The 20,310-nt window shown below is 39.0% G+C and overlaps 1 protein-coding gene and 1 pseudogene across 7 annotated transcripts in view; one reads left to right on the top strand and one right to left on the bottom strand.

Annotated features, from left to right (window-relative positions):
* Positions 1–9,185: 9,185 nt before the first annotated feature.
* LOC122676684 lies at positions 9,186–9,938 on the bottom strand (annotated as a pseudogene).
* A 2,094-nt stretch (positions 9,939–12,032) lies between these two features.
* The window catches only part of SGIP1 (SH3GL interacting endocytic adaptor 1), a 228,277-nt gene continuing 219,999 nt past the window's right edge, over positions 12,033–20,310 (top strand). For all 7 annotated transcript variants that reach the window (XM_043877668.1, XM_043877667.1, XM_043877665.1 and 4 more), the window contains exons 1-2: positions 12,033–12,146; positions 16,588–16,719. In XM_043877668.1, the coding sequence (XP_043733603.1) occupies positions 12,125–12,146; positions 16,588–16,719 (154 nt within the window). In that variant the 5' untranslated portion in view covers positions 12,033–12,124. The remainder of the gene's footprint in view (positions 12,147–16,587; positions 16,720–20,310) is intronic.

Genomic DNA, 20,310 nt, shown 5'->3' with positions numbered 1-20,310 from the left:
GAGTTAGAAAACAGAATTGGAAAACTGTAGACAAGGAAGTCTGAAAGAGATAAGTGGATGTACTTCTCCAAATTGGCATAGAATATGAGGATTTTTGAGTCTCATGTAAATGTTAGTGAAAGGGTTACCACAACAGAGGACAATCTCTATGACCAGAGGGACAGTATAATTCTCTGTAAGTTATAAATGGAGGGCTTTAGGTGCTTGACAAACTTTGCAAGTCTGGGGAAATGTCCTAAGGATATTGTATATGATTTGAACCAGCAATCAGTATGTGATGTTATCTCACCTATAGCCAGATGGATGGATTTAGGAACTACAGGGTGGAAATGGAGCTGGATTCTCTTACTGTTACTTCTCACACTCTACCAGCAAGCTTTCTATTCCCATTATTACAACTTGAGCTTTCTGCTTTAAGATCTTAATTCCTAGAATCAGGGGATACACAATAGTTATTATGTACTAGTGTACCTAAATGAAGTATAGATTGGCCTCAAAATCCAAAGAGGCACCCTAGGTCTTATACCTTTTCTTACTGGATGGAACCACTTGTCCTTTACTTTGTAGAGCTGATCTCATTGTACCCCAGAAATTCCTAGAATTCCAGAAATTTCACTAAGTTTGCAAGCCCTGAATTTTTAGTCTTATCCCCTGGCATGATTGAGCTTTATTAAGGTACACAAGTTTATAATAGCTCTACTGCCATCTGGCCGCTATAGGTACCTCATGCCATTGAGCCAATAGCAAAGTAGGGTATTATAATTACTAGTTCATAGCAAAGTAGGGTATTACTATAATGGGTAGGGTAATTATTCCGATTAAAAAGGGAAAGTTACACTATTAAAGAGGTTAAGACTATAACACAGAATATCCTGTGGGTGTGTTTCTTAGTACTCTTTTGTCCTTTGGCAAAAGATAATGGGAAAGTGTATTAATAGAAACCCAAGATCGACAAGACATGATGACAAACATCCTTCAGGAGAATTTGGGTAACTCCATTGGTCGAAGAACCACAAGCAACTGAACCACTTACTGTAGACAAAGAGGCTAAGGAAAATTTAATGGAATAACAAAGATAGAAAGACCAGTGATGGCCAAATTGTCACTTGTAGAAATAATAGCCATAGTGATTACATTCATTTTCCTTGTTGCTTTGATTTGCTTATATTTAAATATATTAATGAATTTTTCTTTTCTGTTCTGTCTCTTCATCTTTATATTATCCAACATTGGATATTTTATATCACCTGTTTTAATGATCACCTATTTTATATTTATACTGCAGGATTTCAAAGGGGCATATACTTGCCCCTTAGCTAAATTTAGCTAAAGAGGAATAGGTATCATTTCAGTTCAGATCAATTCAGTTGCTCAGTCATATCTGACTGTTTGTGACCCCATGGACTGCAGCACACCAGGCTTCTCTGTCCATCACCAACTCCCAGAGTTTGCTCAAGCACATGTCCATCGAGTCGCTGATGCCCTACAACCACCTCATCCTCTGTCATCCCCTTCTTCTCCTGCCTTCAATCTTTCCCAGCATCAGGGTCTTTTCCAGTGAGTCAGTTCTTCACATCAGATGGCCAAAATATTGGAGTTTCAGCTTCAGCATTAGTTCTTCCAATGACTATTCAGGATTGATTTCCTTTAGGAATGACTGATTTGATATCCTTACAGTCCAAGGGACTCTCAAGAGTCTTCTCCAACACCACAGTCCAGAAACATCAATTCTTTGGCGCTCAGCTTTCTTCTTTATGGTTCAACTCTCACATCCATACATGACTCCTGGAAAAACATTAGCTTTGACTAGACGGACCTTTGTTAGCAAAGTAACGTCTCTATGTTTTAATATACTGTCTAGGTTGGTCATAGCTATTCTTCCAAGGAGCAAACGTCTTTTAATTTCATGGCTGCAGTCACCATCTGCAGTGACTTTGGAGCCCAAGAAAATAAAATCTATTACTGTTTCCATTGTTTTCCCATCTATTTGCCATGAAGTGATGGGACCAGATGCCATGATCTTGGTTTTTTGAATACTGAGTTTTAAGCCAGCTTTTTCATTTCCCTCTTTCACTTTCATCAAGAGGCTATTCAGTTCCTCATAACTTTCTGCCATAAGAGTGATGTCATCTGCATATCTGAGATTATTGATAATTCTCCCAACAATCTTGATTCCAGCTTGTGCTTCATCCAGTCTGGCATTTTGCATGATGTACCCTGTATATAAGGTAAATAAACTGGGTGACAATATACAGCCTTGACTTACTCCTTTCCCAATTTGGAACAAGTGTGTTGTTCCATGTCCGGTTCTACTGTTGCTTCTTGACCTGCATACAGATTTCTCAAGAGGCAGGTAAGGTGATCTGGTATTCCCATTTCTAAGAATTTTCCAGTTTGTTGTGATCCACACAGTCAAAGGATTTGGCATAGTCAATAAAGCAGAAGTAGATGTTTGTCTGGAACTCTCTTGCTTTTTCGATGATCCAAGGGATGTTGGCAATTTGATCTCTGGTTCCTCTTCCTTTTCTAAATCCAGCTTGAACATCTGGAAATTCTCAGTTCACATACTTTTGAAGGCTCGCTTGGAAAATTTTGAGCATTACTTTGCTAGCGTGTGAGATGAGTACAATTGTGTGGTAGTTTGAATATTCTTTGGCATTGCTTTTCTTTGGGATTGGAATGAAAACTCACCTTTTCCAGTCTTGTGGCCACTGCTGAGCTTTCCAAATTTCCTGGCATATTGAGTGTCATTTAGATATAGTTAAAATGGTATATGAGACTTGAGTCTACTCCTTTGGCAGAGGGCTTGCTGGTCTTTGGTTGTCAAAGGATGGTCACACTGTGCTAATTAAAAGCATGATATCCTTATATTACTTATTGAGTTAAATGTGTTTAAAAGGAAAGAGGCATAGTTGTCAAATTTCCAAAGAGGTTGACTCTGTTGAATCATTTGTTGTCAGTTTAACAGTATTTTCAAAATCTCCTTGTTGGCCTGGAGAGTACGTTTCCTAAAATCTTACATACTCGGTCTTGGATTAGAGTTTTCCAATGAGAACAACTTTCTTAAGAGTTGGAAGGCAAAATAAAGCAAATGAATTTTTGAAAAGTCATTATAATCTCATGTGTTAGGCTTCCAGACTTCTTCATGAGCTCTCACCTCGCAGTCATAATGGTTTGAAAATCTCCCATAAATGATACACTTATTTCCTTATTCCTTTGCTTCAGTCTGACATTTGTGACTTTTTATTGATTCTCTCGATTCAGCTTTTAGACTGATACTCCTTCAGCTCTTGCCATGTTTGCAGAAACCCTGTCTTCATTATTAAATATACATTATACCCATCCATACTTGCAGAGTCTCACTTTTCTTGAACAAACTCAGAGTAATACCACGAGTGATCCTCTATTGTTGTTTTATATCCGGTACTCATGGTCTCTGTGGCAGTTATATGCAGTGATGCAAAACTTCAAGTGGAAGATGGATACCAGAGAAATTGGTAAAACTGGAAAAGGTGCCAGAACCCCTAATAAACTGGTCCTGTGAAGAAGCTGGGAGGAAAACTTAGGGGAGGTCAAGGATATACGGACCAGGATAAAATGATGGAGGGCACTCAAGCATCCAGATTTGAGCCTCAGCATACTGACACCACACTGCAAACAGAAGTGATTCCAGGGTTCACCTTCCTGGGGGAATGAATGTAATTACTAATATTCTTTTTAGCTTTTGTCAGAAGAGTATTTGAAGTTATAGATAAAAATTATCAGTGACGCTAGTTCAAAGGCACAGAAAAAGGCACATTCTGAAAATGGGGATACAAATACACCCGGGGTTATAATAGACCAGAATTAGAACTAGGGCAATGCTTATCACCCATAATATTAAATTAACACACTGAATTATAATCAGCTAATGCCTTAAAGAAATTAACAACCACTATATCACTTTGGTCCATAAAGCAAATATATTTCTCATCTGAAATCCATTTCTCAAGTCTGCCATGTGTATATAATTTAGAGTGTAGAGTTTCTTACTTAATAGAATTTATATTTCTATCACTATTTATCAAGAAACCCTGAAACTGAAACAATTTATTTAGCAAGGACCTTCCTTATACTATTTTATGGGTGTAATAATTTGGTTTAATTGTCAACTGTAAAAGTGATAAGATTTAGAGAATTTAGTAATTTGTCCTTTTTATGATAGAAACATTTCACTATGGCCTATTTCCAGTGAAGTGACTCAATAGAGGCACAATGATTTTCTTAAAGAGGCGGGGGGGGGGGGGGGGAGGGGGCGGGGCGGGGCAACAATTGTATCAGCATGTCTCCTTTGTGTGTAAATCCTAGGCCACACCCTAATTTTAAAACCTTCAGCAAAAAAAAGTTGAATGATTATCATTAAACCATGGGCACATATTGATCCATTTAAATTATCAACCCTCCACAATTTTAACCATCTACTTGACTGTATTAGTGGCAGATTCTTCAGTGAGTTGGATTGATATTGCTCTTCTTCTGGACAATGATCACAGAAAGTACAAGAAGTAATTGGAAATTCCACAGTTTTTATTGGACTATGCAATATGTGAAAACACCACCCAATTACAATTGATAAGCACACTTGTATATGTGCACACACGTGTAAAAACCACGCATACCACATATGCATACAGGTACATGACAAAACAGAAAGTGAGTTCAAGGAATGTAATGTAATTCCAGCTGAAAAACCAAAGCTGTTTTCAATTCACAGGAGGGGCCAGATTGCAGGGGAAGCTCCCAAGGCTCCTCCCACTTCTGTCAGCTCCCAGCCGAGCTCCCCTCGAACGGGATCTGTTGACAAAGCACCTTCTGGACACTTGCTGACTGGGACAAGAAGCTTATGGGTTTTGAATGGAAAGGATTTGCTAAATAAAGCTTCAACCCAAGACTTCACCCCTTTCTCCTAGAGGTCGGGGCACTAAAGTCCTTGGTGGCTTTGAAAATCACTAGATGAACCAATGAATTATTTACATTTTAGAGCCTTCTCCTTGACATGGATCTCTAGGTAAACCCAGTTAGGAAATTAAACTCCTGCAATTATATTTTTGCAATGAAAATGCAGACTGAGGAAGCTTCTTTTTTACACATATTAGTGTGCGTCTGCGGTCCATTGTCAAAGACTAATTCTCATTTAATCTAAACCTCAACACATCATCCTGGTGAAATTAAGTCTACTCAGAGCCAAGGTTCTTTTTCATCTCTGAGTAAATTTTATATAACTCTAATTCTTGGCCAGTATGAGGTATTACACATTTGAATTCTTTGATTTCTTTTAGCTTCCTCTTTGTGTCTAGTATATGATTTATTTAGTTTGTAATGGTCATTAAATAAAAGAAGGTAGTGAATACCAGTTTAAAAAAAAACAGCCACCCTTTTAAGGTGGGGCTGGCTTTATTGGGGCTTAATTCTTTCCAGGAATGATTTTATCTTATAAAATTCTGATTATTGCTCTTACTCCATCTATGCTTTTGAATAAGCTGACTTACTGGCTCTTATTTGGCTAATGACCTTTAAAAAAAAAATTTCAGGTCTCATAGAGCTCTTGCAGGATAAATGGTCTCAGTAGCTTTAATTTCACTGTCTCTCATCTCTGGATCCACTCTTGGCACTGTCTGATTGGCAACCTCTTGGCTTTGTCTTTTGCTTCCAACACTTCCTTTGCTCCTTCGTTGTGTTAACAGGTCTTAATTTTACTGACTTTTGACCTTCAGCACTTCCTGGGTTGGGCTGAATGATTTATGACTCTTTTGCAAATGACAGAAAGCACTGGCTTGGGCAAAATGGGAAGTTATTGGTTCCTGTAAACCATGGGAAGGTCAGCAGTAAAGGAAAAAAGTGGGATTGCTAGCAATAGGGCTATTTCTCCTTCTCTCTCTCACCATGTCAGTTTTATTGTCTCTTGCACACAGTCTTCTTTCAGGAGGTGAGGGACATGCCATGGCTTCAGGTTTACATTCTTCTAATTGGAATACCTAACAGGAAAAGACTCCTCACTCACAGGTTTAGTCTCTTGACTCTTGAAGAAGAATCCTCACTGGGCCAGCGTGGGTCATGATCTGCAAATCAGGTGGTGTTGACTCTATTTGGGTAGCTATCTATCCCTCAACCAAATATTATGGATAAGGAGGCATTGTCATGTTGAGAGATGATAGCAACCATTTCTTCATGATGGAGTGTGGTAGGAAGAAGAAGGGAATTTCTCCCTAAAGAAGTGAGTTGTATTACCAAAGGAATTGAGGAATATTAGACCCCCCCAAATCAATTACTAGTCACAGAACAAATTTAAACTCATCAAATTTTAAGGGTAAGTCATGGGCTTTAGAGTCAGATGTGAGTTCAAACCCCGTCTCTGATACTTGCTATTCCCTTGGACAAGTCATTTACTAGTTCTGAGTCTATTTCCTTATCTGTAAAATGGGAATAGAATACCTAACTCAGAGGTTTGGAGGAATTGAAATAATAATCACCAAGCATTTAACAGACTGCCTATAGAGTGCTTAATAAAATAAAGAATGCTACGAGATGCTTCTAAACTCTAGCTGTTATCATGGTGCTCTGTAGTTTCTTTTTCTGATTGCTCTAATAACAGCTTCACACAACCAGGTCCAGCTTCTGGATCCAATCAGATAAATAATTGCGAGGCTTATACTCCCACTGGGATTTTCACAGACCTCTCTGAGGAGATCAAACAAGAAATTTTTATTTTCTCCTCAATTTTTTTTCAGTAGAAGTAATTATGAGAATAAGCAGAATAATTTTTATTAGTGGATTTACACACCAAAATAAAAATTATATATTTGTTTACTAAATAATTTTCTAATCACCAAATATATATCCATTATTGTGTTGTTTGTTTAGAAAACATCAAAGAAATAGAAAGTATGTTTCTTTTCTTATAGATTTCTATTGGGCAATGACTAGTAAATAAGAAATAATCTGGAGATTACTTAAGCTAAGCTATATAATCAAAAGTTGATTTGGTTCCTAAAGTAGGAGTTAAAGAAGGAAAGATCCCTGTGTTTGGTTTCCTGGTAAGAATTTGAGTTTGACCTTGAAGAATGACATTTATCAAAATAAAAGCAAGCATTCCACATGAGTGCCAGGAGAAAAATGACTAGAACAGATATTATTGTTATAGAACTAGAACAGATATTATTGAGTTTTGAGAGAGGGACTGCTTTCTTAGCTCACCACAGATTTTACTCCCAAGGCTATGAGAAGTGAATAAGGAAGAGCCACAGCCCTAGAGATCACAGTAAGAAGCAAAAGCAGATTCAGGAGGTGTTAAGGGATATATGTGGTATGTGTGGAGGGTAGGGAAGGGTGGATAAATAGTTTAGAGGTTAGGTAAAAACCTCTATTTCTTTAAAGGTTCAGTCAAAGAAATTAAAATAAAAAGATGAGGTCCAAAATATGGCTATACTTTTAGTGACTAAGATAAAAATAGTAAGAGAATTAAGATCATCAGACTTGAGAAACTCAAGGAACTGTGAGGTAGGTATGCTGGATGATAGAAGAGATGCTGAAGTCATGAAAAATGAGGCCAGGTGGTGAGATAAAGAGGACTGTGATATAGTTGCTGAAGTCACAGAGGAAAACTTGACCTGAAGTTGGTCTGGGGTGACATAATACAAAGAAAAACAACTAACGTGGGAGAAGTAGTCAGGAAGGACCTAGAAGATGCTTTTGGCAATGGCAACAAATGATTGACACAGAAGCTGAAATGGGGAAGTAAGACAATGTCACCCCCTTCTCACCTAGCGTGTTGGGCATGAAGAGTAGGATATGGCAGAGAGAGATGGTCTCCAGTAGAGTGGATACAGAGGAAAGAGAAAATGTATCATTAAAGGAAAACCAGGATTGAGTTTAAGTAAGTTGATGCTAAAGTTTGACAATGGGCATTTTTGTCGACCACTGAACAATGAAAAGGCTATCAGAAAAATCCAAGTTGGGCAGAAATAAGAATGCAGTAGGGCTGGATAAGGATGGGTCTATAGGATTATCCTATTTGCCCTTAAAAGACAGGTCAAGCAGTTCTTCTTGAAAGCCTTATTTGCCCCCGCCCTTTACCCTTGGTGCCCCTCTTTTGTGTTGCCTTAACTCTGAACATTTATAAACCAGCATCATAATTTTTGGTTTGCTTATCTGCCTCCTCCCCTGTGCCATAGGCTTCTTGAAAAGTTTATGTCTTTTCCATTTTTTGTGTCCCCCAAACCTGACACAGTGCCTGTGTCACTGTGCCACTGACACAGTGGGTATAGATAATTCTTAACAGTTCTTTGTTGGGTAAAAATGAATAAATGTGAATGTGGTCATGATATACACCCTTAACATATAACCTCTTAAATTAACTCATCCCGTACTTACCCACAATGTTTGTTACTGGTTTTCTGTCAGTCTCCAGAAGAAAAACAGAAATATAATGTGGACCACAAAAGTGAACCATATATATAATTTAAAATTTTCAAGTACATACATTAAAAAGAAACACCATTAATTTACTAATATATTTTATTTACTCAAATACATACAATATTATCATTTCAACAAGTAATCAATATCAAATTTATAAATGTGATATTTTAGGCTCTCTTTGTTTTGTCCTCTCTTCAAAATCAAGTGTGCATTTTATCACATAATGTATGTGATCACATTGTATCACATCTCAATTCAGACTAGTCACATATCTTTTTTAAAGAAATTACTGAAATATAGTTGATGTACAATGTTGCATTAGTTTCAGATGTACAGCAAAGTGATTCAGTTGCATACAATATATATATATTCTTTTTTAGATTCTTTTCCATTATAGGTTATTATAAGATATTGAATATGATTCCCTGTATGATATAGTATATAAAATACACTGGGTCCTTGTTGGTTATGTATTTTATACACAGTAGTGTATATATGTTAATCCCAAGGTCCTGATTTATCCCTCTTCCATGCCTTTCCCCTTTGGTAACCATAAGTTTTTTTTCTATCAGACCAGGCACATTTCAGTTGCTAAATAATCACATGTAGTAGTGACTACTGTATCAGACAGTGCAGTTTTAGATTCCAGAACATACCTAGTTCTTTCGTTTGTTTTTTTAAACATCACAAATAAGATCTTTTATTTATAATCATTAATTGTCTGATTTTTAAACAGATTCTTGGACTGGTGGCTCATTTTCATTAGCTCATTCAACTTTAGCACCTGTCTCATCTCCAGTAGCTTCTCCAAAAATTATCTTCACCATGATGCTCTGGAGTTTTCCCAATTCAAATTTGAGCTTCTTCAGCATTTTTACTTTTCTAACAAAGACATCATGGAGCAGATAAATAGACTAAGCTTTTTCTATGTCTTTTCTGATGCTATCTGAAATCAATTTATTGACTACCTCTTTCAAGTCATTTGTCTGCTCCTCTTGGGTTACAATTTCCATCATCTTCTTCTAGACTTGGCAGACCTGTTGGTGCTGGGCATAGGAGGTCTTCCAAATCTAATTGTTGCATTTTTAGTAAAACTCACACAGAATAGATGCAGCAAACAATATGGGTAGGCTTGACATCAATATGAGTTTCAATCATGATCTGCCATTTTTTGACCAGGGAGTACAGTCTGTCACAGGTAAGAAGCAAGCCATGGAAATTAGGCAGTTTTTGGAATTACTGAATTACTGATTTAATTACTGAACATCTTCAGTAATTAGCTTGAATTTGATGATCTTTGAGGTCATCAGATGAGATTTTGTTTCCTTGAGTTCTTGTGACTAGTGTTTTCCCAGTATTTCTTATGTTGAACATAGCTAGTGTTTTCACATCATACCAATCTTAGAAAATGAGTCAACTACATCATTCTTGGCTTCCTTTTTGCTGCCTTCTGTAAGGCACTTGTTCTTGCCAAGCACCATGTTGCTGCTCATCATCCTTTCCCTTTTGATGGCCTCTACACCTGAAGTGTCCCCTGTTTGGATTACTCTCCCTCAAGCTCTTTTAAAGATATATACTTTGGGATATATCATTCACAAAAACACACTTATAATATGCAAACTGTACATATTCACATATATAGTGTTTATAAACGGTATAGAGATGAACACAATACAAGTTTAGTTTTTGCACATTTGAAGTCTAATGAACATCAAGCAGCTCTTTCCCATTTGGAAGGGGAAACAGAGGTATGGAGAGTATGTAGGGTGTCTGTAAAGGCCAGGCCTGGGAAATTCCACTGCCTTATTTCAGTCATATAACTCCATCCAGATGCAAGGAAAACCAACAAATGCAGTCTTCCTGTGTATTCCAATAGAGAAAATGCTGTGCTTAATACATGTCACAATCTTTGACACAATTTTATAATTTTTATCCCTAATATTTTGTCCAGCATCCATAGAACAGTATTAAGTATTAAATAACAGGCATAATTTAAGTCTTATTTCTGATTTCAATAAAGATGGTTTTCAACATGTCTCCATTTAACAAGATGACAGATTTAGGGAAGAGATTTGCTTATCTCATCATACCAAGGAACTTTTAAAAATATCTTTCTATAATAGATTTTTATTTATTTAATGAGTGATAAAAGTTGATCAGATATCTCCTCAGCAATTGTGGAGATAATTACATAATTTTGTTTTCAATAGCTTAACATTGTGAATAATACTTTAGATTTCTTAATGTTGAATTACTTTTTCTTACCCTTAAGATAAAGTCTAACTTATTAGCATTTTTGTAATATATGTATATTAAATATACATAAATACATATAAAGCTTTTGAAAAGCTAGATTTCATTTACTGTTATTTTATGTAAAAGTTTTGCATCAATATTCAGAAGCAAGATTGAGCTACTTTTAAATTATTTTTTGTTAGATTTTATAATTCACGAATGAATTTCAGAGCTTTATTTTTTACTTTCTCAAACTGTTAAGGCTTTATCTGAGTTAACTGATTCGTCAAAGAGAAAAAAACTCCACTGTGTTTGTGACAGTCTATATTTCAAGCATATTGCCACTGGGCCCATTAATATTCCCTCTTATCAGTATCATATCTTTATTAGTTATAACATTTAATGATTTTAATAAGAATGCTTTTACTACTTTCATGCTCTCTTTCTGGCCTTCAGTACACTCTTATCAGAGCAGTCTGCTCTTGTTTACTGCTGCTATATCCCTGAAATTCTATTAAGTCAAAAATTGATGTTTTAAAGATTGCCTCTCTGGTTTTCTACATTTCCTCCACTTTAGTGGAGCTCTGATTGTTTACCCTCCCCCTCTTGTGAAATCGCTGATTCTGCTGCGGTGTTCAGTGTTTACTGCTTATCTTTGTCAGTGTAAGTCTAGATATAGCCGTACTCCCAGCTGACAGAAGTTCCTGCACTACTGGTATAGGTCTAGATACGTGGTTCTCTGGGAAGTGATGCACCCAAGGGTGGCAAACGTTTCAGGGCATGTCTTTGTTGTCTGTGCATCAACAAATAGGGAGAGTTCTCTCCTTTTCTGTCCTCCTTTCCCACAGAGAGGAAGAGGATGACTATAGGGTCTGCAAGTTGCCCTCTGAATGTAGTGAGTGAGAAAATACGAATAACCTTTCACACATGCTAAATGCCGTGAGTATGGCATCTGAGTTCCTCTGCCATCATGAATCCTTCTGCAAATTTTATCTTAGGTTCACTGAGTAATGTCTACATGATGGACACTTTTTGTTTTATAGTTGCTGTCCCAACATTTATTCTGGTAATAGCGCCTTCTCTTCCTTTGACAATGTCTTTTCTATCCCTCCAGTCGTTAGGGGTTCAGATTATTGCTGGTCATAGAAACGTGCCTGTTTTCCTCCTGTGTTTAGTCTTAGTAATGGACATATGACTACGCCCAAAGTAACTTTAGATTTGAATAAGTCCATCATGAGACGTCATCAACCTGGCCTAGTTAATGGGTCCAAAGTTTGAACAGTGCTCCAAACCAGAGTCAGCCAGAGTACTTCCTGGAAGTCTTTTTTGAAGTAGATCTTGGATAGTCAAGCTATGAAGATATGAGCCTGAAGCACTTAAATGGCCAGCTCTCTGATCACAGGCAGAAAAACGAGGAAGCAAAAAGAAGTTGATGGGCTGGGAGAAACAGAGTTGTGAGTACCTGGTTCTGGTCACCTTGCTTCCCGGAGGACTGAATTCCTGCTCTCCCTCAGCTCTGCAGTGCTTTCCTTACTGGGAGATACCCATAAGATTCCTTCTCTGCCCATGGCAGTTCCAGTTGGGGTTTTTCTTTCTAACAAAGAATAGAAATATACCGAGCATGGGTATACATATTTTCGGCTCCTCACCTGTTTCATCCCATGGAAATCTAATTCTTCAAGGGGGGCCCTTGCTGATTTCCAGAGCTTAGAAAATATTTTCCTTCTGACATTCACTGAACTGCTTCAGCAGGGAGAGCAAGAGGGACAGAGTCAATGTCGTCCTGAGGTCACTATCTTGGCGCTATATATCTGGGTCCATTTTTAAAAGGTTTCCTTTTGTGTTAATTTTGTTTCTTTCTTTGTGACTCAGTTCTGATTATTTTCTTTCTCTTTCTGAAATATAAGCTGATTTCTGACTCCCACCACATACACACTATAATTGAGAAATAGTGAAGAAATTCAATGTGTATGGTAAATGATATAATAGGATTTGTTGTGTGTTTTTTTTTTTTTTTAAAATGTAATAGGACTTTGGTTCAGTTCAGTTCAGTCGCTAAGTCGTATCTGACTCTTTGCCATCTCATGGACTGCAGCACGCCAGGCTTCCCTGTCCTTCACTATCTCCCGGAGCTTGCTCAAACTCAGCACCGAGTCAGTGATGCCATCCAACAATCTCATCCTCTGTTGTCCCTTTCTCCTTCTCCATGCTCTCAATCTTTCCCAGCATCCGGGTCTTTTCCAACAGTTTGGCTCTTTACATTAGTTGGCAAAGCATCACTAGCATACAAATATTATTTCAGAAAAAAATTTTAAATGTCTAGTGATTTCAGCAATTAAGTTTTTGGGTCTTGGACTAGTCAGTCTTAAGCACTCTCTGAGAGCCTGGTGTGATCTGGGCACACATTTGCCATCCTGGGTTAGACTCTTGAATAGCCCTTGTACTTTGGGGCAAGTCAGTAATTTGCCTGATCTTTTCCACAGATCCTTTGTCTTCCATTTAAAACTAGAAAAAAGAAAAAAAATAGTTCACTATTATAGCAGCTAGAAATTCTCCTTTGTACTCTTTGATAAGAAAAAGCTATCCTAAGAAGGGATGAAATTGGGGCTACAATCTAAAGTACTTTCTTCTTGAGAAAATAACTTTTTTCCCCAAAAAAAACCTATGAAGAAAATTAGAATGTGTAATCTTTTTCTGATAACATACTTGAACAGTTTTTTATTTGAAGCAGAAATTTGCTCATCAGATGCTTTTATAACTAATGGTAATTTTTTTATAAGCTTGCATGAAGTTTAACCAGTCTTGATACTGACCTAACAACCTTTATCATACATCCCTTTCTTGTTCCTTCTCTAGTAATCATAACTAGACACTTCTTTTTTCTGTGAACACTCCACTAACCAAAAGAATCTCTGAGTCGTCTTCCTGTCTCTGTTGCTGCTGCTGCTAAGTCACTTCAGTCGTGTCCAACTCTGTGCGACCTCATAGACGGCAGCCCACCAGGCTCCTCTGTCTCTGGGATTCTCCAGGCAAGAATACTGGAGTGGGTTGCCATTTCCTTTTCCACTTCCTGTTTTTGGCTAGTCGCAAACAAAACTGATGTGTGCCCACACCAAATCAGAGAGGTTTGCTCTAACGCACTGTAAAACTCACATTAGGTGAGAAAAGGCAGGCAGTCTGGGCTTTCCTGGCTCTCCTTTCCCCTTACATCTTTGACAAGGTTGCCTAGCCCTGCACCTCAGGGCCTGCACTTACCTCCAGACTCCATATTAAGACAATTTTCTAATTTAGAGTTCCCTATATTATTCAGTAATCACTCTTCTACACAGCAGTCTCTGAGAACTCTCTAACAACATTACACCTCTGGAAGCATCACCTAATCTTTCACTAAGTTGTTCTCTGTGTATGTGGTATAACTCTCAGTTGGCTACGAGCTTCTTTGATGCCTCTGGTAGCCCTTTGGTAGAAATAATCTTAAAAAGACAGCATGGAGGGTTTATTATACTCCAGACACAATACTAAGAAATTTACTGGCAAAGTATTTAGGACACAGCTTAGCACACAGTAAGTCATTAATAAAGATTTGTTATTAGTACCATTTATAGTTTGGTACTATTATCTCCATTTCACAAATAAGGAAGCTGTGAGTCACAAAGAATTACATAACTTGTCCAGGGTCACAGAGCTCATGAAGTGGCAGAGACAGAACTTGATCTCAGTCTGTTTGACACCAATATCTATCCATATTCTTAACTGTTAACAAAACGTTTGGCTAAAGGCTCCCACACTAATCAATCTGCTTTTTGCAATAATACTATTGCAGTTTTCAGAGAACTGTAAATTGTACTCAAGACTATGTTTTGCTTCAGAATTCTTCCCTCTTTTAAAATCCAACTGCTTCACAGATATAAGGGAAAAGGCATAAGTATTTGTACCTCCTGGAGAGTTTCATTTTGAAATTTCAAGGCCATTGAAATATGTGTCCTTAGGGAGAACAATGAGTTTTTCAAAACTTCTAAGTTACTAAGGAACTGAATTTTTCTCGTCTGTTAATATGGTTTCAGTTAGTTCTTCTAGTTATATTTTCTCTAGTAGTTCTCAGCCACCAATACCTCTCTCATGGAATATTTGCTCTCATAGAAAGAACTAGACTATGTCCATGGTTGGGCAATATCAAAAGTTCATGGGTATATGTATAACATAAATAATTAACAGTATTATTGGAGATTCAACCTTGATGGTGTAAAGCACCTTATTTCCTTTGATGTTCACAGCTGCTCTGGGATGTAATGGCCTTTCTCCTAGTCACGTTGCCAGATTGTAGAGGTAGAAATGTCCGCTTGTGCTGTTGTCTCCCAGGGTTCTGAAGAGGCCTTTCCTTTTTTTCCCATCTCCTTTCTGTCTCCTCCTCCCTCCCAAACTCCGCCTGCCCTCTGCTTCCTCAGCGCTCTGAGGGCTAAGCCTGCTAGAAGGGAACTGAGGATCGCCAGACCCTCTGGTACTTGGGGGCCCTCTGAAAGGCTCCCGGACCCCTAGGGACCAGTCAGGTGACAGAGTCTCAACCCAGCAGCCGAGGTGTCATAACCTTTCCCACTTAAGCAGCAGGACGGCGCCCAGAGCCCATCCCTGGAAGCTGTATAACCCGGACTCCACCCGCCCCTCGGGCCAGGGCTCCGAATTGGGTCCTCCGCCTGATCCCCACTGGAGTGAATGAATGAGCTTGCAGGCCTGCAGATAGTTCCTAGAGGCGCTTGGCAAAAAAAAAAAAAAAAAAAGGTGTCATTTAGAAGAAAGTTGGGTTTCCGACAGGGACTGCAGTAGGTAGCAGCGGCCACTCTCCGCCTGGGGCTGCGCGGCGGCTCACGTGCGCGATGGGCCGGAAGGATGCGCTGGCGGCGGGACTCGAACGCTGCGGGGCAGAGCTGCGCCCCGCGGTCCCCGTGGCGGCCGGCTGCCCGGGTCCAGCGGGGAGGAAGCGGCGCGCACGGCTAGCTGTAGTCCATCTGAGGCCTCCCTCCCTGCCTGCTCCCCTCTCTCCCGCCTCCCGCCCCAGAAATTATCTCATGCGTTGCCAGTGCGATTCCAGAGCCCCACTCGGGTGGGTTCTTTTGTTTCTTTGTTTTAATGACAGTTCCCAGCCCTTCGGCATGTCATGCGCGATTAATCCCCTGGCTCTCTTGAAGGCAGCTGGGGTGAAATTTCTTCTGCACCATCCTTTTGGGGATAATTGTTTATGATGTGACGTCAGCCGGATTGATTTTTCTCTCCTGAATGAGAGAGAGAGAGAGTCACAGATGTGTGAGGAGGCCACAGATACTGACATTTGGAATTCCTTCAGGGCAAAGGGAGATGGGAATGGGAGCTTGAGTATTTGCAGCCAAGACTCCAGGCTGCACGGAATTATTAAGAAGTTTTTCTTAAAAAAAAAAAAATCATAATATTAATAAGTCCCCTCCGCAGCGAGTCACTTAGGTGCTCCCTTCATGCCCGAGTCCCCGGTGAAGGTGGCGGCGTCAGATAATTAATCTCGGGTACCCAGCCGCTGCAATAGGCTTAAGACGAAGAGGAGGGGCGGGGGAAGTGCGTCACCAGGTGGGGAAGGGGCTGTGCATTCGGTGACAAGCCGGAGGGGATGGGGGTGGAGGGGAATCGGGACGGGAAATAGGTTCTGTGTGCTCTCCCGGGGTATTGTGTCAGGAGATGCGGGCTGGCTACCATGTGACGCGGTCCAGAGCTGAAGGGATTGGCCGAGGCAGCGCAGGCGGTGCAGCTCGGCCGGCTGGCCGTTCCTCTCCCTTTCTCTCGCAGCATCTTCCTGGGAGCCTGTAGGTGAAGCAGCACCAGCAGCATCCATGGCCTATCTTTGGGGTTAACACTGGTCTCCTTTGGCTTCAGCAGCGGACACAGCAGATCTCTCGGCGGCAGCAGCGTTGCGAGGACTTACGCTGAGACCTGGAATCGTATCCTCGTGTGTTTTTTCAGACTCTTTGGAAATTAAGGAATGCAATTCTGCCACCATGATGGAAGGTAGGATGCTTTCTGCTGTGGTTGACTGGCTACAGGCAAGATTTGGGGAGAAGAGCGTTGAAATATGTGTGCAGACTGTGTTTGTGGCTGGTCTAGAACCCGGTTGCCAGGATGTGCAAACAGAAATGCTGCAGTTTGCTTGCAGCGGACCAGGGCTCAGACTAATGGAATCAAACCACAGGGCTTCTGTTTAGCTCAGAACCTACAGAGCTCCCAGCTCTTATGAGAGAGAAAAACCTAAAGTGCTTGCAAGGAACTGAGATAGAGCTACCAAAGAGCTTGCAAAGCAGAGAAGTTGGGAGAGAAGATAAGGTTTTCTGCTCTGGGTTCCTGGGACTACACTGATTAAACATTTACAGTGGAAACTTGTCTTCTGAAATTGACAGTAGACAGGAGAGGTCATTGACAGAGTTATCCATGCTGTCATTTTCAGTGAGCTGTTTAAAATTTTTAAAAATTCTTCTAAGATGTTTTTATCTCTGCAATTTACATCATGTCTTTGGGGTGAGAGGTTTCATTTTGTCCACAGGTTCTAGTTTTATGGGGCTGTCATTTCAACAGAATGAATGATGTGAGGAAAATATCTGGGACTCTTGTCTTCTTATTCGGGCTCTTATCAGGTTTTTTTTTTTTAAAAAGAATTTTGTGCTTCTTAAATGCATTGCCTGTGCCATGGTTCTTAGCCAAGTATCAAATTAACTGATTAGCTTTTTGCATTCAATGTTAAGTGTAAAGAGGAACTTTCCTGGGGGAGATGTTTAAACTACATTTTATTCTACTAAACTACCCTTCTAAGCTTGACATGGTGACAACCAAGATTGCCTCAGAAAAGCAGCAAGCTGATTAGGAAAGAAGCAGGCAGCCCTACCCTGGCTTTGATTTTCTGCTTTCACACTACAGGATGGTGCAAAACTCCTGGCCTTTCCTAAGATGACAGGCAGAAATTTGTCCCCAGCCTGGATTTCACAATGCAGAATTGAGTGCATAATGGGTCTCAAATCTGCCATGAAAATGGCAGAGAGGCCACCTCTTAAGTCAGGGTCTGTCTTACAGATTTGAAGCATTCCTTAGAAATTTACCAAAATGGAATAAGAAGAGAATGGTTGTGGAAAAAAAGAAAAAAGAAAAACAGCAGTGTTGCCTATACTTATTTGGCAGAAATGAATTCTTTTTGCTCTGTCTGTCATCATGTCAAACACTGTTAATGTGATTTGGGGGAGTGAAGAATTCTACAGTCATGGCCCACAGATTTTAGAAAATAGCCTTAAAAGAGAGATTGGGTATCATTTTGTTATGGAGCCTGGTCTTGTTTGCAAAGGGTTCTTAAGCTAGTTCTTTAAACACAGGCCTAAATAAACTGAGTTTACTAATGATCTAAGATCAAATCATTTTCATTAATTCAAACTGAATTTAACCTTTGAATAACAAAGCAAGACAAACAGAGCATTACTGAGGGAGTTTTCAATTAGAAGCTCATGTGCATTGCCCTCTTCAGAAAAAATATGTGTCTACAGAGGTACTAGATTTCTCCAGCTACATTTCATGTAACATTTCTTAATAAATCCACACATTCTGATTAGATTTTAATCTTACACAGGGACATGGAAGATTTACTTCTTGCCTTATAAACTATGGACTGAAATTATCTCTGAAGGAAGTAATATTTTTTTATGCTTGTTAATGATTCTTCTGGTAATATTGTCTATTGTGTGATCCCAGAATGTCAGTTCAGAGCCCTGTGATAAGCTTATCTGAGCTGACTACACTGAAAAGAGAACTGTAACAAAGACTTGTGTTGGAGCTGAATTAACACTATTGCTCGGCGTTTGCCAAATTTATCTAATGAAGGATGTTATCTTAGCACTGTTAGGAATTAAAGGTGACACTAGGAATGCGGTTCCCATCCATCAGATCCTTGCAAAAATAATTGGACAGGTGTTTCCAGTAGCTTAAAAATTTAAATGAAACCAATATTTTTTAATCTACCTATAGTTTCTGCTTCAGTGTTATTCAAGACTTATTATCTTCTTGGTTCAATGACCTTAGAAAGGCTGGTGGGAATCTTAACTAGAAGTCCAGTTTGCCTATCAATGGCCTTCCAACTTAGATGCCAGCCTTTCTGCCAATATATGCAAGTTTCTGATACTGCATCTCACAATTTCACCTCTTTAATGCTCTTACTCTGAAAGTGTGTTATAGCAGTTATCATTCCCACTTGACTCTTCCCTAGAGGAAGCTAGACTTCTATCTGTCAAGACAGTCTTGGAAAGATAAGAAATCCCCTAAAAGAAACTGAAAATCCAGTCATGGCAGCCGTCTTCCAAACATCAGTGGGCCCAGAGAATGTGTCACCAAACATCCAGATAGTTAAAATGCTGTCTCTTCTTAATTAGTACATGTGACACACACAATCACACACACACGCACATTCATGCATAGTTACACACACATATGTCATCTGCCCATATACATTATTCTAGAAAGGGAGAGAACTCACATTTGCATTTGTGTGTATGTGTTTTTGGTATTTATTAATGTCTGCTGCTCAGGAAAAGCATGGCCATGGCAACTTTTCAAAGGTGCTTCTCTACTTTGTGTAAAGCAAGAGTAAACAAATGTTCATCAGAATGGCTCATGGTTTACTTTTGTGTTCTCATTTTGATGGAATAGGATATAGGCTCCATTCATTCAATGTCTATTAGAAATTCCAGCCATAGAGGAGCATTGTTACTACCTCTCCACTGGTTCCAGCATCACAGAAGGCAGTGAAATAATCCTGCAGGGACCTCAAGCATGTTACTGGTATTATACTTTGTGGCTCCATGACTCTTTTTAAATATTTTCCTTTCAAAAGTGTATTTTCAGGGACTTGATTTGTTGATTTCTACATTTTTTTGGCAATGGTTAGTATTGGGTCTTTCCTAAAGAATATCATGTGATGTGGAGCCTTAAGTAGTATGACTATGAAGGGAAAAAGGATGAGCAAAAGGAATTATTAATACTCATAAAGGGTGTGTGTATTGGCCAAGCTTACAGTGCAGTCTGTGTGATTAGAGCAACTATTCAAGAATTTTGTTGTTTTACATATGTTATTATTAAAGTTTGAAAATGACCTTTTAGCTACTTTTTTTTTAAGATAAGTGAAACTGAGTCAGGGTTTCCAGGGACATTTGTTAATTTGTGAGACAGTATGGAAAGTTTTCCCTTGCCTGGCAGAACTGGACTAAAAATGCTGATGTTTTCAGTTCCCTATTCAGGCTCTTAGATGTTTTACTGGAAAGAAAAGTTTGGGGGTGCCAACAGTTTCATCCTAAAATAATTTTTAAAGTTAGCAAGCATATTTTAAGGATTCACGGGGTTTAATTGCAATGTGCAGATTAATTTAATCAATTTTATTGTCTTTACTAGTCACAATAACCTATCAGTAAGTATATTCTGCCCTGAGTGCTTCTGCAATGCTTCTTCTAAATTGCAAGAACAAAAACTAATACATTGAGGTAAAAAAATAGGAGAATAGATTCTGGACCCATGTTCATCACAAAGCTCCTAGTTTTGATCCCCCATAACATTTTAAATATGAACTTTTTCTTT

This window comes from Cervus elaphus, chromosome 20, assembly GCF_910594005.1.
Source record: "Cervus elaphus chromosome 20, mCerEla1.1, whole genome shotgun sequence".
NCBI classification, from domain to species: domain Eukaryota; kingdom Metazoa; phylum Chordata; class Mammalia; order Artiodactyla; family Cervidae; genus Cervus; species Cervus elaphus.
The sequence above is the reverse complement of the archived record's forward strand: the minus strand, read 5'-3'. Positions and strand labels throughout refer to the sequence as shown.